Raw genomic sequence first — 26,345 nt, forward strand, 5'->3', positions numbered from 1 at the left:
CGAAGTTATATTACCAAAACATGTCTTATGTTACCTATGGCCATGGCCCCCACATCCTGAAGCGGGCCCCTATGCCAGGATCATTGTCAGGCCCCCCTACCTATCGCTAGGGTTAAAAACAGACGCTCTACAGAAACGTGTTCCAAATGATATTCCAGGTAAAATTTGAGGGAATTTGGTGTATCTTTACGATTACTTACGATTTTTTGTATTTTTCAATAAATTCATTTGTGTTATGAAGTTTTCGAATATCGACACACAATATTCCAAATTTGTGTCACAATAACATATTTTAAAATGATAATATTGTTAAAGCAAAATAGCGCCTTAGACTTTTTAATAAATAGACTTTTTTACCATTAGAGCAAATTGGTGATGTGTGTTTATTTCACTTGATAATGTAGACGCGCCACGCGGGGCCCCCGAAGAGCCTGGGTCCCCAGGCTAGAGCTCTGTCAGCCCCCTCCTTGTGGGGGCTATGCCTATTGCTGTTCTCTTATCAGGCGGTTCGTGATTAAAATTATTTTACAGATATACAGTACACTCTCATTAATCCGCCGCTCAATTATCTGACAGCTACTATAATCTGCCGGTATTCGATTGTCAAATTCAGTAGTCCGCCGCGAACAAGTATACAACGCAGTTTGAGACGGGTTTATTTTGGAAACTCCTCCTTCGCAAAACGTACGTTCATCGCGAAGAAAGTAATGTACCTGGGAGAAATGTGCCCAAGAACCGCATCACAATTATGCCGTGCTCCAATGCAACCGGGACACACAAATTGAAGCTTTTGGTCATAGAGAAAGCCAGGAATCCAAGCCATTCTAGAATATCTGCCTCACTGAACAACTGGTTGTGTCAAGTGATTTACTGTTTAATATTTAGTTAATAAACTTAGTTTATAAATATGTATAATTTAATAAATACTTGATTTTGATTATAAATAAAACCGTAATTTGCTAATACAAATTTCTCAAAAAAACTATTTTTACCGAATACATGTTTTATTTAGTTTGTAAATATGTATAATTTAGTGAATATTTGTTTTTTATTATAAAAAAATGAATTTGCTAGTACAAATTTCTCAAAAAAACTACTTTTACGAAATACCTGTTCATTTTTACCATATTTTGTATGATGCACTATAATCCGCCACTTTCACTAATTGGACACTTGTCTGGTTTTTGGGGTGGCGGATTACTGAGAGACTACTGTACTTGAAAAAGACCATTATGTAAATAGATTTTAATAAAGGTTTTAGATTTTAATGGTAATTAAATGTTAGCACCTTATTGACCATGATACTTGGAGGATGTGCAAAAAATTTTGTATATTTGCTCTGATAATAAACTTGCAATACATTTTATGTCCAAATTCAAATAATAAATCACAGTATAAAATTATAAAATATTTTCTGTTAGAATAATCGTATATCTACATTTTTAATGCACCCATGATAGCCGAGATGGCAGACCGGCCGTCATAGAAATTTTAAGTCACAGGTTCAATCCTGCGACTGGACAAAAAAATGCATTTTACATTTTTCAATGTGTGTGGTAAGGACCCGATGGGTTTGGTAAATGATTAGCAATCATTTCTTGTAAACAAGGGTGTGACAAACGACCATTCCTCGTAAAAAAGCAGGAATGTGGAGCCATATAAATAAAATATACCCACCGAAATTCGACTATAACTCAACGTCTAATGCCAGACTTTTATATTAAGTTGTCTTTAAAAATGGTTATATCAATGTTATTCTTGAACATTTTCAGTTTCTGGGTCTTCAGAATTGACTGATTTTTTCCATTGGATTCTCACTACACTACACTTGTTTATAAAATTGCATATCGATACACCAGTTCAATAGGGGAACAACTCAAAATTTGAAGGTTTTGAGATAAGAATGCCATTTGATGTAGAAAGGTCTTCTCTTTATATTTCAGCAAAAAAAATAATCAAAAATTTCTTCAATGTGTCATAAAATCGAATAATCCTTTCTAAGATTAATCAGTAATTCCGTTATATAATCAAATTTGTTTGTTAATTCGTTATTAAAATGTACAATTTCATTGTGCATAGATAAATTCCACTAAATGAAATATAAAAAAACATACTATTTCATCGAAATCAAGGCTTTAAAATTAAAATAAGAATTACTGCAAAAAATTCAAATGCCATTGTCTCGGAACAAGGTTTTATGAGTTGTTCCCCTATTGAACTGGTGTATCGATATGCATATAATGCACAAATTCTGCCTTACATTATTATTATGTATCCTCATAATATTTTTGTGTAGGGAAAACTTAGCAGAGTATTTCTTGTCACAAGCTGTGCATTCATATTTTCTTTCCCTCATAATTATGTGGTACAAGCGTTTGCGTGATTTCTTTGGTTCCAGTTGAATTTCTGGACATAACTGTTAGGGTGTGCCGAGTAAAAATAGCGTGTGGTACAGAGCTTTCACACATGTTTCTTTGTTTTCTTCGCCATGCTTTTCCACAAGGTGATTGTGCCACTTTAGATATGTAGTAAACTGCATATCACATTGCGGGCAACCTGCAACAAAATACATATATCATTACCATTCTTCTTTATGTGTCTCGGTGCGAATAATCGTTATTAATTCAGCGATATTTGCTTTGTGAAAATACATAACTTTGAAATATCTTTTCTTTGTGCAAAAAATCTGTTGTGGAACTCCATCCAAGACAAAGGGCATTTCTGGCAGATTGTATATTCTGTTATTACATACATTGAATGTAAGACTTAATATTCTTTTTAGAGAAACGGATGATAGGGAAGAAATGTGGAGAATAAAATATTATGTATGCCCTATCAATTCATTATTTGTATGATACATATTTTATATCTATGTTTATAGAGATGTATAAATGTTTTATCCTTTTTAATTTCAGTGTAGTTGGCTAAGAGTGAATGATTTTTTTCTCATAAAATAATAATATTGTTATTGCTAAAGTTGGTAAGTCGATAATTTAGGTATTTAGAAGATTATGTATCTAAATATAAATAAATGTATGCTAGAAAAAATATTCATTGCCATCCGAGACATAGAACATGCACATAAAGCACAAAGAAATTATCATTATGCCTGATTTTAGAGGGCATGTCGAACTTTCAAATTGCAATTACTCGATAACATGATTTCAAGATTTACCAACTTTTGGCAGTTTGTTATGTGTTATAATATAACACATAACATTTTTATATTATTATGTAACATTTATTTATTACAATAAAAAATAAATCGCAATAAAAAATAAAAGAAAGGCTACAAATTCTATATAATTAGGTAAGTTATATTACCAAAATACATGCAAAAGATAATGGATATTACGATGTATTTTATGTCCAGATTCAAATTTAAAATTAAATCACAGGGTTTTCATAAAATAATATAATATTATTTTTGTAGAATATTTGTGTGTACATTTTGAATGCACCCATGATGGCTGAGTTGGTAGAGCGGTTGTGTCTGAAACTGTGAGTGACAGGTTTGATGCTGTGTGATGATGCGGCAAAAAATGTATCTATCTTTACGGACACGATGAAAAATATCAATTTTATGTTTTATTGCAGGTGTCCGCAATGTGATATGAAGTTTAGTACCTATCTAAAACGGCAGCATCACGTTGTGGAAAAGCACGGTGGAGAAAAAAAAAAATATGCGTGCAAGCTCTGTTCCAAACGCTACCCTTACTCGGCGCACCTCAGCAGTCACGTCCGGAATTTCCACCTGAACCAAAGAAATCACGTTTGCGAGATTTGTAATTTCGGTTTCTTCGACCGGCAATCACTTGTACGACATATGAGTGTGCACACGGGTGAAAGGAAATATGAATGCACAGTTTGTGACAAGAAATACACCTCAAGGTTTGCACTACGCGAACATATGAGAATACATAATAATAATGTAAGGCAGAATTTGTGCACTTTATGCGGACGCAATTTTACACAGAAGTGTAGTCTCAAACAGCATGTCTTGAAAATCCATGGGATAAAATCAGTCAATCCTGATGACCCAGAGACTGAAAATTCTCAAGAATAACATTTATATAACCATTTTTAAAGGCAGCTTATAAATAAAATATGTGCTTAAAAATCTAATATTGTGTTTTATTATAACTTTTCAAAATACATAATATATGAATACATACAGGAAGGCACCTTAAAAAACCTGGGGTTTCGAAGGTTCCATTGTTTTTTAATTATGTAATATTGTTTTTGATCGTCGCTCATTTATGATGGTGCCAGATATTCCGAAAGGTGTTAATACAGCAGAACCTCGATTATCCGGAATTAAGCATGAAGATGGTCAGGATAATTATAAATATGGATGTCAACAAAAATCTTTTTTTTTTATTTTTTAAATTAAAACTTTTCGTTTTATGTAACATATTTTTAAATAGTACATTTTTCTTATAACCATAATATGAACTTGGCACTGACACGGATATACATAGTTGGCAGGGAAGAAATGTGGGGAATAATATGCTCTATTTCCTTATCTATGTAGTTTTTTTTTGTCTTTAGAGATATAATTTTTTTTTAGCCATTTTAATTTCAGTGTAGTTGGCAAGTGTGAATGATTTTTTCTCATGAAATAATATCTGTACGTTAGAGGATAAACCGCGGAAGTCCAGTTTTTACCGTTTCTGAGTTAAATATGCAGAAAATTTTCTTTTATTTCATTACACAAATGAACGAAACACTGAAGTCCATAAGTAGTAAATTAACTGATATAGCTAATTAAAAAATCACTGAAGTCCAATTCACGTTAGTGCATAAACAACGGGTGTCCTTTTTACGATGTTTATGCTCTAAGAAAAATGCTAATAAACCATTATAATTCCATAAACACGGAAGTCCAACAAACGTTAGGTAGGTACGTATTATCATAATTTTCGTTTTTCTCTGTAAAAATCCACACGCGCAGTCGGATTTCGACAAAATTTGGTCAGTAGACGGAGGCTGACGAGCCGGAGTGCGTGGTTGGGGTCTCAAATTTCAAATTTAACCCGTTGCAACCCGGGGACAGTTTTACGGTTTTTGCGGAAAAAAAGTCGCCGCGTACAAGGTCTTGAAACGCGGAAGTTAATGCTGCAACCCCCATTTTTTATTGAAAATGTCGCTAGAATGTGTACATTTAAAAAATATTGGCATTTATTTCAGCTTGATCGGAGGTCAAATGGCAAAGTTAGATTAGAAAAACTAATCACCGCCAGGTTGGCGCGGGCGACGTGTTACGCGTAGATCGGAATGCTTCACTCACGGACAATAATTGTATGTAGTGGCATCAGAGCCGGAGTGCGTGGTCGGAGTCCCGAATTTCAATTTTAACCCGTTGCACCCCGGGGACGCATCAGAGCCGGAGTGCGTGGTCGGGGTCTCGAATTTCAGTTTTAACCCGTTGCACCCCGGGGACAGTTTTATAATAATAAATAGAATTTGTACTACTTTTTTAGATATTCAAATGCAATAAATGTACAAAAAAATTAAAATCAAAAATATTATATATATATTTTTTAAATTCAATCCCTTGCACTCTACGTAACTCCCGGCAGCGCCGGGTGATACAGCTAGTTATACATAAATAAGTATAACAAAAATGTTTGATTTATTCTTCAAAGAATATAACCACATGAATGAACCCAAAATTGTGGCTCTATCGCCATATACCTATTCAAAATGGATTTTCAATTAAATAAAATAAAAATTTAATTCGGGTTTGATTTGACAAGCAATGATACCTGTGACGCCTGCGATAGCCCTAAGATTAGTCTTAAAGATGTCAATATTTCTTTTGAAGAAAAAGAAATTCAAAGACACCTTTTGGAAGACCACATACAGGAAGCAGCTGCAATTAAATAAGGTTGATAAAACTCTTGCAACAGAAAAAAATACCAGTATGAAAGTAATAATGGGTGACTTGGAGAAGTGTTTACCTGCTCCATATAGTTTCCATCTGAGAAAATTGTGGACTCTGAATTTTACAATAATTTACAACGATGCAAGTGGTGAGTGAGACACAACACTGATGTGGATGAAATAAAAAGTGGAAGGGGTGACAATAAGATCGGCTGCTGCTTGATGAAATGGGTATCTAGCAATGTTTAAGCAAATATTGAAGAGCTGACGATTTGGTATGATAATTAATTGCCCTGGCCAAAATAGGAATATCGTGATTGTTTTTTCATTTACCTGGTTTCTGAAAACCATTCCTACGCTTAAAATCATAAATCACAAATTCCTATTACGAGGCCATACACACATGGAGATAGACACTGACCACTCTATAACAGAACGTCAGAAAAGATGCTGAACGGTATGCAGATTGTTACTCCATGGGATTGGGTTCAGTTTGTAGGGACATGTAAAAGAAACAAGCCTTTTAAAGTTATTAACATGGAGTTAAATGATATAAACAATTTTTGCTCTTTGTATGCATCATCTTCAGCTCCTTTTCTGGCTCGAAAAAAGAGTATTGATGGCACACCTTTTTTTTCTTTTTTATTTTATCTTAAGATCGCAATGGTTATCTACGTTATAAGGCGAAGTTCTCCGATGAAGTTTTCCAAACTGTGGACCTCCTACCTTCTCGCTCGCCGTACAACGCCGCAAACTTTTTAAAAGCTTTAAAATTTTCCCCCGTAGATACCAAGTCGCAATGGCCGACCGGTTCAACTGAAGGTCGAACCGACTTGAGAAGCTCTTCCCTTTCAACCAACATAATATGGGGACACTCCCAGAGGATGTGATCGGCATCCTGCAATTCGGCACATAAGCAAGTCGGAGATTCTATTAGGCCAAGAGCTTCGAGGCAAAACCACCGTGTTCGGTTAAGATCTGCAAACTATGAAGCAATGGATGTCTCCAGAATTTCAACAATTTTATGATAGAATTCCACATAATTCCTCATCAGCTGATGTCCCGGAGAATGACCAGGAAGAATTCTCATTGTGTTGATTTTTTTCTAGACCAATAATAAATTTAAAATAATCTTGTACTTATATAATATAATTTTTTTTTTTTTTTAGAATTATTAATAACCATGTCCTTGCTTTTTCGTACAAGGTGGTTGTTAGGAATTTTGAACAATCACAAACACCCAGGCTTTGAGAAAAACACATAAATGTTTTTGTCATGACCGGGAATCGAACCCAGGAACTCTCGGGTGGAAGGCGAGCGCCTTACCAACTGCACCACGAGAGCCACCTATATAATATAATTATACTTATATATAATTCCTTTTCATATTTAGACTTACTGAAATATTTTGTGTATTTATAATAAATGATGCACAGGAAATAAAAATAATTTATACTTACCTATATGGACTTCCGTGTATTATCTATAGGTGAAGTATTGCTTAGTGGTACTTCTACATTATGTGTTAGAACATAAAACACGGAAGTCCATTAATTTATTAATTCTAAATAATTTGGTATTTCTATCTATACTACGGTCAAAAATAAATTTAATTATGAATAATACCGTTTACAGACCCTAATTACTATAGTTCTTTAAAAAGTTATAGAGTTTCAAACATTTAACCTACACTAAAATCACTCTCCTGAACAAAACTCCAAACGTGACTTCCGTGGTTCATGCTCTAACGTATTGATATATATTATATTATAATACTACAAAATAATTTTCTTAATAAAAAAAGAAAAGCCGAAGTTATATTACCAAAACTTGTCTTATGTTACCTATGCCTATTCTTTTATCAGGCGATTCGCGATTAAAATTATTTTACAGTTATACAGTATACTCTCAGTAATCCGCCGCTCGATTATCCGACAGCTACTATAATCTGCCGGTATTCGATTGTCAAATTCAGTAGTCCGCCGCGAACAAGTATGCATCGCAGTTTAAGACGGGCTTATTTTGGAAACTCCTCCTTCGTAAAACGTACGTTCATCGCGAAGAAATTAATCTACTAGGAAGAAAAGTGCCCAAGAACCGCATCACAATTATGCTGTGCTCCAATGCAACCGGGACACACAAACTGAAGCTTTTGGTCATAGGGAAAGCCAGGAATCCTAAGCCATTCTAGAATATCTGCCTCACAGAACAACTGGTTGTGTCAAGTGATTTACTGTTTAATATTTAATTAATAAACTTTGTCTATAAATATGTATAATTTAATGAATATTTGTTTTTTATTATAACAAAATGAATTTGCTAGTACAAATTTCTCAAAAAAACTATTTTTACGAAATACCTGTTTTAATTTTTACCATATTTTGTATGTATGCACTATATAATCCGCCGCTTTCACAAATTGGACATTTGTCTGGTTTTTGGGGTGGCGGATGACTGAGATAGTACTGTACTTGAAAAAGACTATTATGTAAATAGATTTTAATAGTAATTAAATGTTAGCACCTTATTGACCACGATACTTGGGAGGACGTGCAAATTTTTTTGGATATTTGCTCTGACAATAAACTTGCGATACATTTTATGTCGAGATTCAAATAAATAAAATCACGGTATAAAATTATAAAATATTTATCTTTTAGAATAATCGTATATCTACAATTTTAATGCACCCGAGATAGCAGACCGGCCGTCCTAGAAATTTTAAGTCACAGGTTCGATCCTGCTACTGGACAAAAAAATGCATTTTACGTTTTTCAATGTGTATGATCCAGTGTAAGGACCCGATGGGTTTGGTAAATGATTCATTTCTTGTAAACAAGGGTGTGACGAACGACCATTCCTCGTAAAAAAGCAGGAATGTGGAGCCATATAAATAAAATAGACCCACCGAAATTCGACTATAACTCGAGGTCTAATGACTAACTTTTATATTAAGTTGTCTTTAAAAATGATTATATCAATGTTATTCTTGAACATTTTCAGTTTCTGGGTCTTCAGAATTGACTGATTTTTTCCCATGGATTCTCACTACACTACACTTGTGTATAAAATTGCGTATGTATATAGTGCACAAATTCTGCCTTACATTATTATTACGTATCCTCATAATATTTTTGCGTAGGGAAAACTTAGCAGAGTATTTCTTGTCACAAGCTGCGCATTCATATTTTCTTTCACCCTCATAATTATGTCGTACAAGCGTTTGCGTGATTTCTTTGGTTCAAGTTGAATTTCTAGACGTAACTGTTAGGGTGTGCCGCGTAAGAATAGCATTTGGATTATATCATTGCCATTCTTTATGTGTCTTGGTGCGAATAATCGTTATTAATTCAGCGATATTTGCTATGTGAAAATACATAACTTTGAAGTATCTTTTCTTTGTGCAAAAAATCTGCGGTGGAACTCCATCCATGACAAAGGGCATTTCTGGCAGATTGTATATTCTGTTATTACATACATTGACCTAAGACTTAATATTCTTTTTAAAGAAATGGATGATAGGGAGGAAATGTGGAGAATAAAATATTATGCCCTATCAATTCATAATTTTATGATACATATTTTATATCTATGTTTATAGAGATGTATAGATGTTTTATCCATTTTAATTTCAGTGTAGTTGGCTAAGAGTGAATGATTTTTTTCTCATAAAATAATTGTATTGTTATTGCTGCCAAAAGATGGTAAGTCGATAATTTAGGTATTTAGAAGATTATGTGTCTAAATATAAATATGTATGCTAGAAAAAAGATTCATGGCCATCCGATATATAGAACATGCACATAAAGCGCAAAGAACATTTCATTATTCCTGATTTTAGAGGTCATGTCGAACTTTCAAATTGAAATTACTCAATAATATGATTTCAAGATTTACCAACTTTTGGCAGTTTGTTATGTGTTATAATATTATAACACATAACATTTTTTTATTGTTATGCAACATTTATTTATTACAATAAAAAATAAATCGCAACGAAAAAATAAAAGAAAGGCTACAAATTCAATATAATTAGGGAAGTTATAATTTACCAAAATATAATTTTTTTAGAATATTTGTGTGTACATTTTGGGATAACACTAGATAACATTAACACTAGACTAAGATAACACATTTGGGATACACCTATGATAGCCGAGCTGGTAGAGTGGTTGTGTCTGAAACTGTGAGTGACAGGTTTGATGCTGTGGCTGGGCAAAAAGTGCATCTTATCTTTACGGACACAACGAAAAATATCAATTTTGTGTTTTATTGCAGGTGTTCGCAATGTGATATGAAGTTTAGTACCTATCTAAAACGGCAGCATCACCTTGTGGAAAAGCATGGTGAAGAGAAAAATAAACATGCGTGCAAGCTCTGTTCCAAACGCTACCCTTACGCGGCGCACCTCAACAGTCACGTCCGGAAATTCCACCTGAACCAAAGAAATCACGTTTGCGAGATTTGTAATTTCGGGTTCTTCGACCGGCAAACACTTGTACAACATATGAGTGTGCATACGGGTGAAAAAAAATATGAATGCACAGTTTGTGACAAGAAATATACTGCAAAGTTTTCCCTACGCCAACATATGAGGATACATAATAATAATGTAAGGCAGCATTTGTGCACTTACAGTGTAGTCTTAAACAGCATGTTTTGAGAATCCATGGGAAAAAATCAGCCAATTCCGATGACCCAGAAACTGAAAATGCTCAAGAATAACACTGAAATAACCATTTCTACATATAGACAGTTTATAAATAAAACCAATGCATGAAAATCAATATTGTGTTTTATTATAACTTCATAATAATATATGAATTCATCACCTTGTCCGGAAACTTGTACATATGCAATTCGCTGTTTCACACATTACCATGAAATGTATCGGAAAAGTATGGCCGTATATTAAAGACCGTCCAACCTCTTTGGGTAGTTTTTTTTTTTTTTTAATCATGTCCGATCTTAATATATGGGCCTCCACAGAGTGGAAGTTTGTATTCACAGATTTTTGTTTTTATGAGAAATGGATGTCAGCCACTTGCTCAACCTGTTGAGTCCATACTCTGACTCATACACAAATTGAAAAATAATATGTGGAATTCCTAGACCCAGGATTCGAACCTGGGACCCACGTCACGATAGGCCTACGCTTAAGCCGCACGGCCATCGTGGGTGTATTGGGTAGTATTTATAGTACTGGCATAAAATTCATGTCTGAATAAAACACGGTTCTTGTCGGTTTACACTTTACAGGAAGCCAACAGCAAACAAATTTTGTAAATAGCCAATATACTGGATTATAGGTTAGATTAGGTTCTGGAGGTTTCGCCTTTCGGTTTTTTGCCGTACGGTTAAAACCGTATAATGTGAAAGGAGTCTTTGGGTTATATAGTACTGACATAAAATTCGTATCTAAATAAAACACGGTTCTTGTCGGTTTATACTTTACAGGAAGCTAGTAGCAAACAAAATTTGAAAATAGACGATATACTGGATTATTCGTTAGGTTAGGTTTTCAATCTTGAATTCATGAATTTTGCCAAAATCAGCTATGAAAATTGAATGAATGTTCATATTAAATCTAATAAAATTGGAGACCGTGTAGTATACGGTCATCTCTTTCCGATACAAAGTTCACGGTGAACTGTACCACGGTGAAATGTTTTACGTACAATTTACTTGTAACCACTCATCACAAAATACGTAGTCACCCAAATTGATGGCATTACGGTCAACCACAAAGTCATACTATTGACAGAAGGCCAGTTCAATTACCAATCAGCCAATCAACACTCGAGCTGCCAAATATTTGTCACTAGTAATATCATGTCAATCTTTTCAAATGTCATGTCAAATTCTATATACATCTTTAAAACACATAGTATGAGATGTAATAGTGTCAGATTTATATTGATGTTCGGCATTTTTAAACCAGATTGATAAAAAGGTTTTGTAATCTGACAATAAATTAATGGCTAAGTCTACTTTTATTACAAGTATTATTATATACGCTGTAACCTCCCTTGAAACTTCCTTACAATGCGTTTGCAAATCAATCTATGTAAAAATAGATATCTAAAGAAGTTTACGCTTCAGTAAATTACTAATATAAAATTTCAATACAGGAGGTAACCTCTCCCCGTTCATCGCGACCCCGGTGAGTGCGGATTCGTTATATCGTGATCTTTTTTTAAAACTGGAAATTGTGGAAAGGGGAAATTATCCACCAAATTTAATTTTTATTGTGGATGAGACGGGACACCAACATGTACATTTATTTCCATAGAGAAGAAAACTGCTTCTCGATTTAAAGCATCCAAGAATCGTCTAACTCTTCTTCTCTCAACTCGTTGAAGAAACTGGTGGCGGTGATCGAGATGCCATGTGGGTTTGGTGGAAACAATTTAATATTACGAAAGCTATCAGAAACATCGATGAATCGTGGAATGAAGTCACCCAGTCGTATATGAAGGGTGTTTAGAAAAGGTTGTTCAGTGAAATTGTTAGGTTCACTGCAATTATGAAAATGATATTCAAAATATCATCGAAGAGATTAGTCTAATGCCATACGTCCCTAGAAAATGACGTCTCCGAACCTGGTCCCTTGCGAAAGTTCAGTGTTAAAACCATTGAAAAGGCCCTTTCTCTTCACAATCCATCCATGTAGTTGTTCGAAGAGAATGACGAAGATTACGAGCGAGTGAATGCTGTAAAATGTGGCTATAATGCATTACTTGACAGTATGTAATCGCAAATTTTGCACAATAAACGTTGAGAGGCCAAACAAGGGAATCCCCATTAATCGCGAGATTTTGCTTATCGCGACCATGTCCAGAACGTATCCTCCGCGATGAACGAGGAGGGGGGGGGAGGAGTTACATGTATTAGATTTGTGCATTCTTACAAAAGTGAAGTGCGACCATTGTGATTTTATTTTTTGATACTGCATTTTAAAATAATTTTTTCAGAATCTAAGTAATATGTTTCGATCGTTGGGTTTTTTGGCTGCGCAGAATAACAGCAAACGATTAAAATTTATAATGAAATCTTCAGTCTTAACCTAAGAAATTAATGAATTCATCAATCTGACATAGTACTATAACCTTAGGGCTTGGCCAGGGTGAACGCGCGTGCAGCGGCGCATGCAACTCAAAAATATAACCGTTTGTGATATGTCCAAAAAAAGACATTTGTCTGTGAACATTTCACACACGGTTATACGTTTGAGCTGCGCACGCCGCCAGCTCGACCACTGTGTTCTACCACTTAGGCAACATACACAATCAATCAAAAAATAGAAACATTATGGGTGAGGTAGAATTATCAGCTAAACGTCACCGCTTGAGAAATGAACGAGTTTAGCAAAGACCACTAAGCTGATACAGCAGCTAACAGACAAATAATTGCGTCTGGAACATAGTAAGACAGAACAATATAAATATATGAGAGAGACAGGGAGAAGACATGAGAATATTGGCAGATTGTAATGCCACCTGTGTAAGGATGTACATATGATGTATACCTATGATTCACCATCAGGAGAGCCCTAAATCTCGAGGTTCCGGAGATTCAATTGATTTTTGAGTAATATTTTTATTCTAATGGATTTAAATTCAAATTCCATCAAGTACCTTCCTTCGGTCGATAGTATTTATAGTATTTATAATATTTTTATATTGTTTTGATTATCACTCACTTTGGGTGGAGCCGAATATTCAAAAAGATTGTACGGTACTATTCGGTTATACGGAATACAGCGGAAAACACATTTTGAAAATACCCGATATACTGGATTATTAAATAATTTATAATATATATATAATAAGGATTATCAAATTTTGTTAGTTTGGGTTAGGTTGGGTTAGGTTAGGTTTGGTTAGGTTAACCTAACAAATAATCCAGTTTATCGGCTATTTTCAAAATGTGTTTTCCGCTGTATTCCGTATAACCGAACAGTACCGATTGTACTTACGTAGGTACCGTCAAAACTGGTAACTTTGCCCGCTTTTTTGATAAAAAGTTATTTATCGACACATTTTTATATAGTGATGTCAGCGCTCGAAATGGAAAAATTTACGAACCGGAGCGCTCGACAGAAGAATTTTACATAGTAAAGTTAACAAAGTTTATGTTTTTTTTTCATAAAAATAAGTGTATTAGATTTTATATTATGTGGCCTATCCAGCTCAGATGGTCAAATTATTTATTCCACGAGACGGAGCCATAATTTTACCGATTTCACGAACAGGAACGGCGCTCCGGTGCGTTCCGGTCCATTTCGAGCGCTGAGTGATGTATATTGGTAAACAGCTAGGTATGAAGTATTTTTTTTTTTTTTTATTTTTTTATTTATTAAGGAAAACAAACAGTTACATATTGATAACAGAAATTTATAATATAATAATAAAAAGTTAATGCAACCAGCAAAGTTTCCATATATACATTATAATATAGTTAAGCCTAACAAGATAGAGAGTAAAATAACATAAATATAAAGAAATTACATGAGAAGATTACATAAGAAAAAATGAGAAAAATGAGGAAGAATAATGAATAATTAAATAATATACAAAAGATAAAAAAGAAAAATAAAAAAGTAACATAAAAAATAAAAGAATAAATATATATGTATATGTATAAGTAAATACATTATATATCTATTTATACAAAATTTTTGAGATAGCATGTTTAAATGAAACAGGTGAATTATTAAAAGGGTCAACGGTGGAGAAATACATATTATAATTTAAACAAGAGCGCCGAATAAAGGAGTTTTGTGCATAATTAGAACCGCTACGACTGATATGGTACATAGTCTGGTTTCGTGTAAATCTTGATGGACAATGGAAACCCACCCTTTCGAGTAGGTTTGGCGAGTCAACAAAACCATTGATAATTTTAAAAAGAAAATATTGATCAGATATAGAACGTCGACTTTCCAAAGATGGTACCATAAAAGTTGCAGCGGTCGAAGTAGAATTAGATAAATCATAACAGTAGGCTTTAAAATTAACGTGCTTGAATGATTGAATGAATGATTGTTTACATAATATACATTACATATTATGATTGCATGAAAAACTGTTTTTTTGTACTATTATCGTCCCATAATACCATTTTTTAAAAATGGGCAAAATAAGCCAAACTTTGGGCAACTTTGCCCACGACTATTTAATGTACTATTTCAAGACTTATGGCTATTTATTTAAAATACTCGATTTTTTGCAGGGTCTAGTTTACGTGGTAGCTTATATTACCATTATATTCAGAGTGGTATTCTTAAAATCCATCTTGGGTAAAGTTACCAAAGATACTTTGAAACTTTTCATACAAATGTCCAAAACATCACAGGGTTGGCAAAAAATAAAAATGATAGTGTTATTTTTTCAGATTTATTCAAGTACTTACACCTTTTTTGAAAGAAGAATTAGGTACAAATTATAGGGGACATACAAAAACTTAAAATTATATTAGTTTAGCTGAAAATCAAACGATAAAATTTTCCAATAACAACATATTCTATTTTATATTTTGACATGTTTGTTTGAAATTTCAATAGACCCCTCCGAATCTGAGGTTCTGGCATAATTTTCACAATGTCAAGTACCTATAGGTATTAAGAACCGAAATATCCTCAACTCTGGGATAAAAAAATGTGTTAGTATTTGGCTTCTTTCTTAAAAAATTTGCAGTTGCACTGTTTTCGGCAACTTTTAAAATTTGACCCATATCGAATTTTTCGCTTTTGACAGTTAAAAACTTTACCAATGCATACATCTCAGGTTTAATACTATTAGAATTGCATATTTTTTACTAAGCATTCCTTATTTTTATCACCTGCGTCACTAAATTCCTCATCTGTTACAATTATAGCTAATCTTCTGTTGAATCGTCTGATTGTTCTCTACTATTACTGTCATAACATGTATGATTTCTTTCGGCGTATTGATTATAAATTTAGAAAAGTTTTACGGGGATTCTGAATAATTGTTTTTCTGTATCACGGGACGTCATCTTTTTACTTGCACCCAGTTCCGTTGCAATACACAGCGTTTCAAAGTTTTAGTTATTTTATGGTCTCGCTCCTAGTTTTCTGCGTTCTCTTTTCATCTTATTCACGGCTGGTGTTATGACTTCCATTTGGAAAATAAAGCATAAATAAAATAAATAGATAGTAGAATCTAATTCATTGCAAACACATTCATAAACATTGGCTAACCAATCTACATTATTGCACTATTACTTAAAAATATATAGTTGGCATCAACAAGGATGGTTTTTTGATAACCCTAACATGCTTTTTCGGCGGGAAATGGCGTCCAGAATAGTGCTTTAGAACTATTGGTCAGATTGCCCAAAAAGAAAATATAGGCTATACCTTCGAAACATGCAATAATTCAATTGTAATTGTGATCTCAATTATATATTTTACAACACACTCAAAATTTTACTCACCTGACTTCCATAGTTTAGATGTTTCAAAAGTTTGACACAAGAGCAGACGGACACCAAAACAGTAGTTTACTTTAGAGTAGGATATTTGGCTTTTAAACGAAGTTAGCGGGAAAAATGGTATCAGTGTAGCAAGTAAACAAATATATTTTGCCATAGATATTTGGTCGACTTTATTTGAAGATGCGTTGTCGGTAAAATCCCAATCTCTTTGGTAAAATCACTTTTTTGTCCGACTAAATCTTCTGGGTAAAGTTACCACGGAAGGGCAATGTTACCAGTTTTGACGGTAGGTAGCTACTTAATAATTTTATCATAAATTCTGATGAATTGATTTGCAAAAGTTTTTTATTTAATAAATGATTGAATAATTTACAATAATTTTTGAAATTTTAAATTAAAATGATATCCCTACCTAATTTCACCTGTATTCACCAAGCTAAATAATTTCAAACTCCAAAAAATACCCAAATCACGGAATTTAGTTGATCAAAATACTACCTTGATTCTAACTAACAAAAAATCTTATTTAGCTAGTAGCAACCCTAAAACTATAAACATGTCAAATTATATTATTGTCTATGGTCAAATTGTCAAAAGTGTTTTGCATCCTTGCACTTGAAATTCTAATAATAATCCGATTTAATCGTCTCATGGGCTTTTTTCAAGGATATACCATGGAGTATTTACTGACGATAAATATGATTAAATAAATAGGGTTTTATATCTACGCCGGGTTAGCATAATATGATCACAAATTTTCATTCGATGACAGTTTGTTAGCAACTAATTCTTGGTTTGAAACCCAGTATTTTTGAGCTAAGCATATAGATTATTTGAATGCTGTCGTGTAGTATGTTATTTTTTTTTAAGATAATCGTTATAGTGGAGGTATTTCTTATATTAATGTTCTTTGATTTTTAGGTAGCCTCATTTTTCCATACTGTTGTTTACCTGGGTGGAATGCATTATTTCAAACCAGTTTAAAATGGAACTGGAAGCACCAAAGACCGAACTAGATTTGTTCTTTGGAACAAATGATATAAAAATTGAACGAGGTCTGGTCGGAGCTTGCCGCGGTTGTCTTGTTGAAGAAAACCTACGAGATATGCTTCAGACTCACTATCATAGAGGAAAGGCGGAAGTATATTCAGACATGCTCGCATTTTGTTTTTCTATCCAGGTTTGTCTTTTTCATATTCTACATATGAAATGTTCTATATCGACGATAATTATTAATTAACAATTATTTAACATTCTGTTACTCTTGTAAACGTTAACAATCAGGTACTGTTCCAAATGTTCGGTAGGTAGTAAGATTATGTTTTCGATAACTCATAATATTTTTATAAGTGCAAAAGGACCGTTTCACATCCACTGAGGTAACTGGCAGTATTTGAATTTGGGTGCTGTGTTAGCACTTATTGTTTCTGGCAAAAGTTCACCTGTCCCAACCTGTTCAACTCTCAATTTGACACCAAGTTTACGCGGGAATAGCGCTGACAATACAGAGTTCATTTAGCCTCATAATATTATCCTACCAAAACAATAGACGCACGGCTGCCAAGTGCGCTCTAAGAGCCGTGCGGCTAATAGGTTTGGCCGGCTACGTGTACTACACAATATTGTAAATATAGCATTATCACTAGATTTTAGGTAAAATTTGCAATAACCTGTGAGAATGGGCTAAATATGCAAATGCATATAATCCGATCTCTAATCATTCACATATTATATCCGTCAAAAAAATTTATATTGAGTATATAATAGATTGTACACGTGATTACAAAAGACTAGCAGTATTAAATATCCGTGTATGGCGTTAATATGTTCTAAAAACATCAATTCTCAGAGCGGCTATTTGTACGTTTGGCTTTCTGTGGATGCCCTTAGAAATTTTGAAATGTATTTTCTCAGTCGACTTATGGTACATTTATTTTCAGGTTTTTGGCCAGTATAGATCTAAGAATTGCCATCTAACAAAAATGTGTATGAAGTGGGCGAGCTAAACGCTATTAACTTATTACAAATAAATTTTTAACAGATACCTATTATATTATTTCACTTTTATGTAATATTATTAAAACCAAACTTGAAATTTCCACTATATTAATTTTATTTTTTATTAGCAAATAGGAAATCTCACACTTGACCACATTTTCATGTAGGGAGTTGTTCCGGTCGGCTAGTATCTTATTATTATATTATCAGGATTATTCATATCTACATCTGACATATTATTATACTTTCATAAACAGACGCCATCTGCACACTATTGGTATTAACCACTTTGCAAATATTTACAATTAACCACTTCCCAGTTATATTTTGGTGAGAAAGAGTGTCTAAAAATTGTCAGATATTTTTTTAAACATTTTTTAAACAATTTATTAACAATTTAATTTTTACGTTTGTTTTACTTTTTTTCACATTAAATTAACACTTTTTTACAATATTTAAAATTTTATTAAAAATGTCAAATTTTTTGAATGTTTTTCTACATTTTATCACAACAGATATGTAGGTTTATGTTTTAAATTTTACGGAAATAATTTTAATAAGTCTTTTTGGTATGGTAAATTTTTAAAAATTCAATACACAACCCTACATCACAATCTCGTCTCCTTCCGTATTCGTTTGTCGTTTTCATTCATATGTGAGCAGCATACTTTGCTCGTCTAGTAGGCCTTTCTTTATTCGCCGTAGATGGTATTGGTTGGTAACTAAAATGAAGCTAATAAGTATAAATAATATATACTTATTTTTTACGAACTTACTTCTAAAATGTGCTCAAAAATAACAAAAGTAACTAAATTCAAATTACAATAACATGCGACATACCTAACACAAAAATAACTATGAATGAACAATGAAGTCCTTGACTAATCAGGCCCGCTCTGCCCGGCAGTAAATAAAGCTTTTATTATGTCATATGGCTCATATATCACTCAAATACCAGTCAAAACAAATAATAAACTGTGTGACAAGTTGAAATACGATCTTCCCGAATGTAGCTCGTGATAAGCATTCCTGTCAAGTTGATAAAAAAAACGTCCGACTGAGACTCGGGCTAGTCAGTGTGCGAAGTAAACGCGTGCCTGAGTCACACTCGGGATAAACAGTCAAGTGGTTAACACACACATAAAGTAACCATTAAATTATTTAAAGTTTGTGGAATCATCCAATTTAAATTGTGCCATTTGCATAATTTTACCATTGTATAATAATAATTAAAAAGCAGGAGAATTCTTGCTTCAGATGCAACGACTTTTGCAACCGTCATTATATTTTGATCCAGGTGTGAGGAAACCTGCGACCATATAGGCCTGTAGATTGTTATTTGAATGAATGCAAAGTTAATTAATACATAGTAGTTAGATTTTTATAAGAGATTATGTTAAAAGTCTTATTCGGTGACGGCTAACTTAATGCCATCTTTTAATGTAAAGTGGTTCCCCACCTCTGGTTTGATCTGGCAATGAATATGAGAATACTAATATTCTAAACCAGCAGCTGTGACCCGTCACTATTTTTCTGTTTATGATTTCAGTTGACCGACACCGTAATGGAAAATAGCGAAGAAGATTACCTCATGTGCGAGATCTGCATTTGGAAACTACGGGAGGCTGCACTCTTTAAAACACAGATTGAAACAGCACAACAAACCTTCAAACGAATACTAGGTAATTGTTTTGATTTTAGGTACTAATCATTCTATCAATATTCAATAATTATATGAACACGGTATACTAAGTTAGAATATTCATTTGTATATTCTGACTAAATTACAAGTTCTGTTATGAATAAAAAAAAAATGTTCCGAAGGTTTTTGATGATTTCTGTGAACCCTTTGTAAATGATTGTGCAAACCATTACTAGACTTAGACTAACACTACTTATATTGTTTCAAGTTATCATTGACAAAAAACATCATATTATGTAATTTTTCATTTTTACTTACTAATTTGGACACATAATAATAAGCGTCTGCACATTGTAATTATTATGTGATACTTTTATCAATATTCTACACTTCATATTATTCTGTATAAAAGGGCTTGTTTGTTGTTGTGATCAACTTTTTGTATAAAAACTATACACCAAACTCGCATATTAAATGATCGAAGAATGCATTGATATGGTTTTATAATATAACAACACTGAGATGTGAAAATTAAAATGAGCACACATCACGTTGATATAGTTCTTCATTTGTTATTCTTCCACGAAGTATGGAGAAGGAGGAAGTTCTCGGAGAATACTAGAACACACCCTGGGTTGTTAGGTCGCAGATGATAATATTGTATTTTTTGAGTTAACCAAGATACAAGAATTTAAAATTTAAATGAATAAACGTCATTTAATGTGCTTAGATTAGAGATTTATGTATATTTATATGAGCAAACATTGCATTTATATGGAATGTCACTAGTTGGTGTGTGGTTTTGAGATGAGCAAACTGTGAGATTTTTAATGAACATACATTGCATTTATATGGTTTCCCCCAGTATGTATATTATGTTATTTTCAGAGTATCAAAGTGCAAACATTTGAATTAACATACATCCCATTAATATGGTTTTTCACCAGGATATTTAATTTTATGAGTTATGGAAGACGTCTTAGTTGCAAGCACAGAAATGAACAAACATCGCATTAATATGGTTTTTTACCAGTATGTGTCATTCAATATTGGAAAAAATCTGAATTTTTTCATAGAGAAACAATTTATGTAGATATTGAATAATATCTTCGATTTATGTAATCTTATCCTCCGTAAAAATTGCACATCGCAGTGCACTCAAAAAAGAAAAATCGGTGACATCGTTATTATGCAGACGTATCTATTGAAGGAAAGTTGTTTGAAGATGTTTAAAAAATAAATTATCATTTCAGATGAAAAATCTATTACTGCGACTAAGAATTCTGAGTTTTTGGATTTTGATCATTTTGATGGTAGCTTCGACAATAGCGACACAAAAAATGATATGTCAATCCCGTCTGCGAATGAAAATGACGAGGACGATAAACCTCTCAAGAAAAAACGCTCAAAGACGAAAGACCGCTCCCTCAAAGGGAAGTCTCGCAAAAAAAGTAACCGAATGGATCGCAAGATGTCTAAGAAAAAAAAACATAGGTTTGTTTGCATATTATAAAGTTTTTTCCACTCCATTATTTTATACCCATCCATTCTTGCTAGATGAATATTAGCTGTAGATTGATGTAAAAGATATTCAAGAAAACCTTCTTCCATAGAGCTTAAACATAAATTATGAAAATGAGGCAAAAAAGGCTCCTTTGGGTCGTTTAATTTTCATACAAACTCTAAAGTACTCCTATATTCTTTTGCATACAAAAATACCACTTGTGGCGTCAAACTGAAACTTACAGTTTTTTTTATTATAATAAAACCACAAAAGGCTCCATCTCAAAAGGAGATCTCATCAATTTTGGTTGAGGTATATAAATTGTAGGCGAAAAAGAAAGAAAAAGGAAGAACATACGATGATAACCCAAAAATCTAAAACAACCACGAAATATTTCTTCATTCTGTATATCGGTCCACTTTTTAGATCGATATTTCACGCATGCTTTCGCTAGTACTACTATTACTTCACCATGTTCGATCCTAAGAGGATCATATGGGCCTCCACGGAGTGGAGGTTGTATTAACAGATTTGGTTTTTACGAGAAATGGATGTTAGCCACTCGCTCAACCTATTACTGACTCCAAACACAAATTGAAAAACAAATTTGTTTTTGCCAGACCCAGGATTCGAACCTGGGATCAACGACATTACAAGCCGACGCTTCAGCCACTCTGCCATCGCGGGCGTCACTAGTACTAAATACAATGAAACTACGTCATTAAAAATCTTCAGTACCTATATTAATTTTTGATTTGCCTATTAATATTTCAGTCGCCACAAGATATCGATCGATGACTTTGACCCTGACATATTAATAAAAAATGAACCGCCAACCATAAGACAGAAGAAATCTGCAAAGGAAGAATTACCATATAAATTAGATAAAAATGATTTACAGTGCAAGTGAGTAACGCTGATATTTTTGTTTTGTATTAGTTGAATTTGAACTATATAGACGGAGTTTTAAACTTCAATTATATTGGGTGAGTTTACTCTCTTCAATGAAACTCGCTCAATGTACGAGGGTTGTCCAAGAATTAAAGACTTTTTAAAATCAAGTAAATTTTATTTTTATAAAAAGCATACGAAATTTTAGGTACATATCCCCACTAATTTTTGACGTAGTCCCTGTTACGATCAATGCATTTGTTGAGCCGTGGCACTAGGTCCTTGATTCCCTTGTCGTAGAACTCAGGCGCCGCCGTCCTCAAAAATGTTCTCACCTCTTCCTTCACGTCCTCGTCGGTCTCGCAGCGTTTTCCGGCCAAATGTTGCTTCAGGTGAAGAAAAAGATGGAAATAACTCGGCGCCAGGTCGGGGCTATGAGCAGGATGACAGAGGACATCCCATTTGAATGAGTTCAAAAAGTTCAAGAAGACCTGAGCACTTTCACACGATTTTGTTTGTGAGCTTCCGTCAGCATTTTGGGCACCCAACGAGCACACCTTTGCATACCCCAATTTTCCCCTCAAAATCGTTTGTATGACGTAGATTGATTGTAGACTTACTGACTTCTGGGATCAAAATTGCGAGCTCACGAACTGTTAGACGGTGATCTTCACGGACTTTATCATTGATTTTCTTCAACAAAACGTCACCAATTGAGGACCTCCTTCCTCTCCCCTCCTCATCATGAACATTCGTTCTACCACTCGAGAACTCAGTTCACCACTTCCTGACATTCCGCTGGTTCATCAAATTACCATAATTGGATGTGAGATGACGATGGATTTCAACAGGGTGGACTCCCTCCTGGTTGAGAAACCGAATGATTGAACGCACCTCGCAGATGGCGGGATTTGACAGCGGAGCATCCATCTCAAACAGATGCAAAGGTTATACTGAAGCAGCTATCAAGCCGGCTCACCACTCGTTCTGGAGAGGGAAGTCTATGCTACACGCCAGTGCTGCCATCTTTTGAGAAATGACATCCGCGTCGCCAAAAATGATTAAAGGTCTTTAATTCTTGGACAACACTGTTTGGTTAATCGCTCCTTGCGGGTAAAGTTGAAAACAGCACCGTTTCTCACTACTTGCTTGATATTTTAATCTCTGGCTAGTCCTATGTGTTAGTAGTCACCAAAATGTCTCGATACGAGTTGTTTTTCATTCATCCCTTGAGCAAACCTTCAGTTTCAAGTTATTCATATATCTTTTTAAAAACTTTATCTTTTTGTTTGACATTAAAGTAGTCTTTATGCTTGATATCCCATAGCACTAGATTCTATTCATACATTTTGTGCTGTATAAGTGCTGTTCCACAAGAACCTCAACTGAGCGAGTGGTTTCCTAGCTGCGTGTAATCAACACTCGTTAAGGTGGTAGCTCGCCAGCAAATATAGTCGAGCTCGGTTATTACGATCACGGATATAGCGAGATCTCGGATATAACGAGGAAACATTTGTTGACATTTTAATTTATGATTTTCTCCATACATTTATTCACTTTTATAACGAGCTATTTATCGGATATACCGAGCTAAAATATCGTCAAAAATTTTCTTAAAACTGTTAATGTGTCGATCGTTTAAAAACATTTCTACCCTAAGCAATAAAATCCGAGCGGACAGGATGCCGCCGGAATCGGATTTCGTTTATGACACTAGTTAAATGTCTAAGTACCTACCTAATTGGTATTTTCACCGACAATATTGAAATTGCATGTAAAAAATCCAAGGTTTGTGAAGTCACTAAGTACCAGTATTGCCATCTTTTTCTATGCTGATTATAGTACAGAGGTGTAAAAATTATAGTATTTCTGAAAAATATATAGTACAGGAACATTTTACGTCTTGAATCCTTTAAAATTATAGTATTTTGGCATATTTGGCGTAAAACTATAGTATTTTACATTTTTCGCGAAATTTAAATTATAGTATTGTACTATAATTATAGTACGGTTGGCATCACTGCTAGGTACCTACCAGCATTCATTACAATAAACAACTTCTTTTGTAGTTTATGAATGCCATGCTTGTTACGGGAAAAATTCTAGTTGTGTATTTTTGTTTGAATTGTGACTTTTTGTGTTATGTGACCGCTCATTTAAAAATACCTATTCTCTGATATAATGAGAAAAGCTTATATTGAGCAAATTCAGTTGGTTCCGTCTTCCTCGTAATAACCAAGTTCGACTGTAGGTAGTAATCTCGTCCAATGTAATTGCGGTTTTTAGCCTGTTAACCGTCTCTATTATGACAATTGAACACATATACCGAATGAAGCATGGTTAACTTGCACTTGATTAAGATGCAAGACGTTTTATTTCAGTGTTACTATGGTAAATAAATCTCATGTTTTACTATAGGTGTTATGTATATTTGTTTTGCAGAATATGTTTAGAGACATTTCCAGTTCACAAATGCCTTCAAATGCATATGCCCATCCACTATCCGAATCATATATGTGACCATTGCGGGCGAGCGTTCGCAACACGGATCCAGCTCAATCACCATCGGAACACTCACAAGGATCCCAAATTCTCATGCCCGCATTGTCCGCTCAAGAAGTTCAAAGCCAGCGCATCCCTCAAGGCTCACATGCGAAAGCACAACGGTGAATGCAATCAGTATAGGTAAGGTTTTAAATAGCGAGATTCAGCATTTACTTGGTAATAAATAATTCATGATTATCTATCTATAAAATGGGTTTTCTACAAAGAATTCGGACTATTAATAAAAGAAATCTTAAAAACATTATTTCTGTTATGACATTTGAAATTACATATTATAGCAAGCGCGTGGAGTATGATTAGGTTGATAAACTCCACAAACATTAACATCGCACAGTTGCTATTCCAATTGTTTTACTCACGCCATGGCGGCCATTTTTCATGTTCATTGTGATTACTTACTCGAGTGCAGTTATGAATGGTTTTACACAAATTTTTCAACTAAATAATAATGCCGAAGTGTAGTTATTATTGGTTGCTTATCTATTCATTGTCTTTTTATACGCCCTACAAATTGGCAAATAACTGTTATAACAGTAGTGTGAAGTTCTCCATAAGTGAACGTGCAATGCGAAGTCAATTGTAGCTAATTTAATTAGTGGACCAGACAACACACATTTTACATTTCCAATTGGAAATTGTCCATGACGAAACATAATATGAAAGCTTCAGACCGATAGCGTCATTGACAAAAGGTTTTTTTTCAAGAGTACTGTATGGAATCCATGTGTGTGGAGTACTGGACCGCCCCCAAATTTTAATACAATGTATTGTCACTGCATTAGCTCCTGTGTACCGAATTTCATGTCTCAAGGCATGCAGCAAATAGAAGAATAGTCTTTGAGCTGGACAGAAAAATGTTGCAGAATTTAACTTCTTATGCAGTAAAACCATGATAATTTGAAACTCACTAAATTGAATTTCGCCGTATTTCGTTAATATTAACCCTCAAGAATCATTTTTCACACAAAAAGTTTGTGATAAATCAAAATATTGGTTATTTAGTAATTCGAAATGGAATTCGGTCCCTAAGATCATTTTTATCCACATAAATCGAATTAAATAATTGTAAAATACCTTTTTCTCTATACTTCATCGTTCCTATAATTATGTACTCCTAATTGACAATTTTTAGCAATTTTCGCTAATTCGAAATCAAATTTTCAGGGTCACTTCAACTTCGAATTATCGAGGTTATACTGTACTACGGAGTAAATGACTTTTGTTCAGTTATCAGCATTGTGTAGTAATAATGTATTAACACCAAATTACTAATGCCAGTTCAGCCATTTATTAGAATTTTATTAAATAGTGTGTTGTTATATTTAAAATTTTTGGTAATTATCTGCTTTCCAACCATTAAGAAATTCTAATATGTTGTAATCCTCATTTTGAATGTTG

General features: G+C 33.8%; 1 protein-coding gene across 1 annotated transcript in view; it reads left to right on the forward strand.

Moving 5' to 3' along the window:
• LOC147066805 (uncharacterized) overlaps window positions 1-26,345 on the forward strand; it is a 39,383-nt gene that overhangs the window by 10,278 nt on the left and 2,760 nt on the right. Inside the window, exons 6-11 of the mRNA XM_085954676.1 lie at window positions 10,165-10,525; window positions 17,273-17,527; window positions 19,895-20,027; window positions 21,241-21,481; window positions 22,266-22,397; window positions 24,825-25,067. Of these exons, the coding sequence (XP_085810802.1) occupies window positions 10,165-10,525; window positions 17,273-17,527; window positions 19,895-20,027; window positions 21,241-21,481; window positions 22,266-22,397; window positions 24,825-25,067 (1,365 nt within the window). The remainder of the gene's footprint in view (window positions 1-10,164; window positions 10,526-17,272; window positions 17,528-19,894; window positions 20,028-21,240; window positions 21,482-22,265; window positions 22,398-24,824; window positions 25,068-26,345) is intronic.

This window comes from Rhyacophila brunnea, unplaced genomic scaffold (assembly GCF_057557595.1).
Source record: "Rhyacophila brunnea isolate RB1 unplaced genomic scaffold, BYU_Rbru_1.0 scaffold_4, whole genome shotgun sequence".
NCBI lineage: Eukaryota > Metazoa > Arthropoda > Insecta > Trichoptera > Rhyacophilidae > Rhyacophila > Rhyacophila brunnea.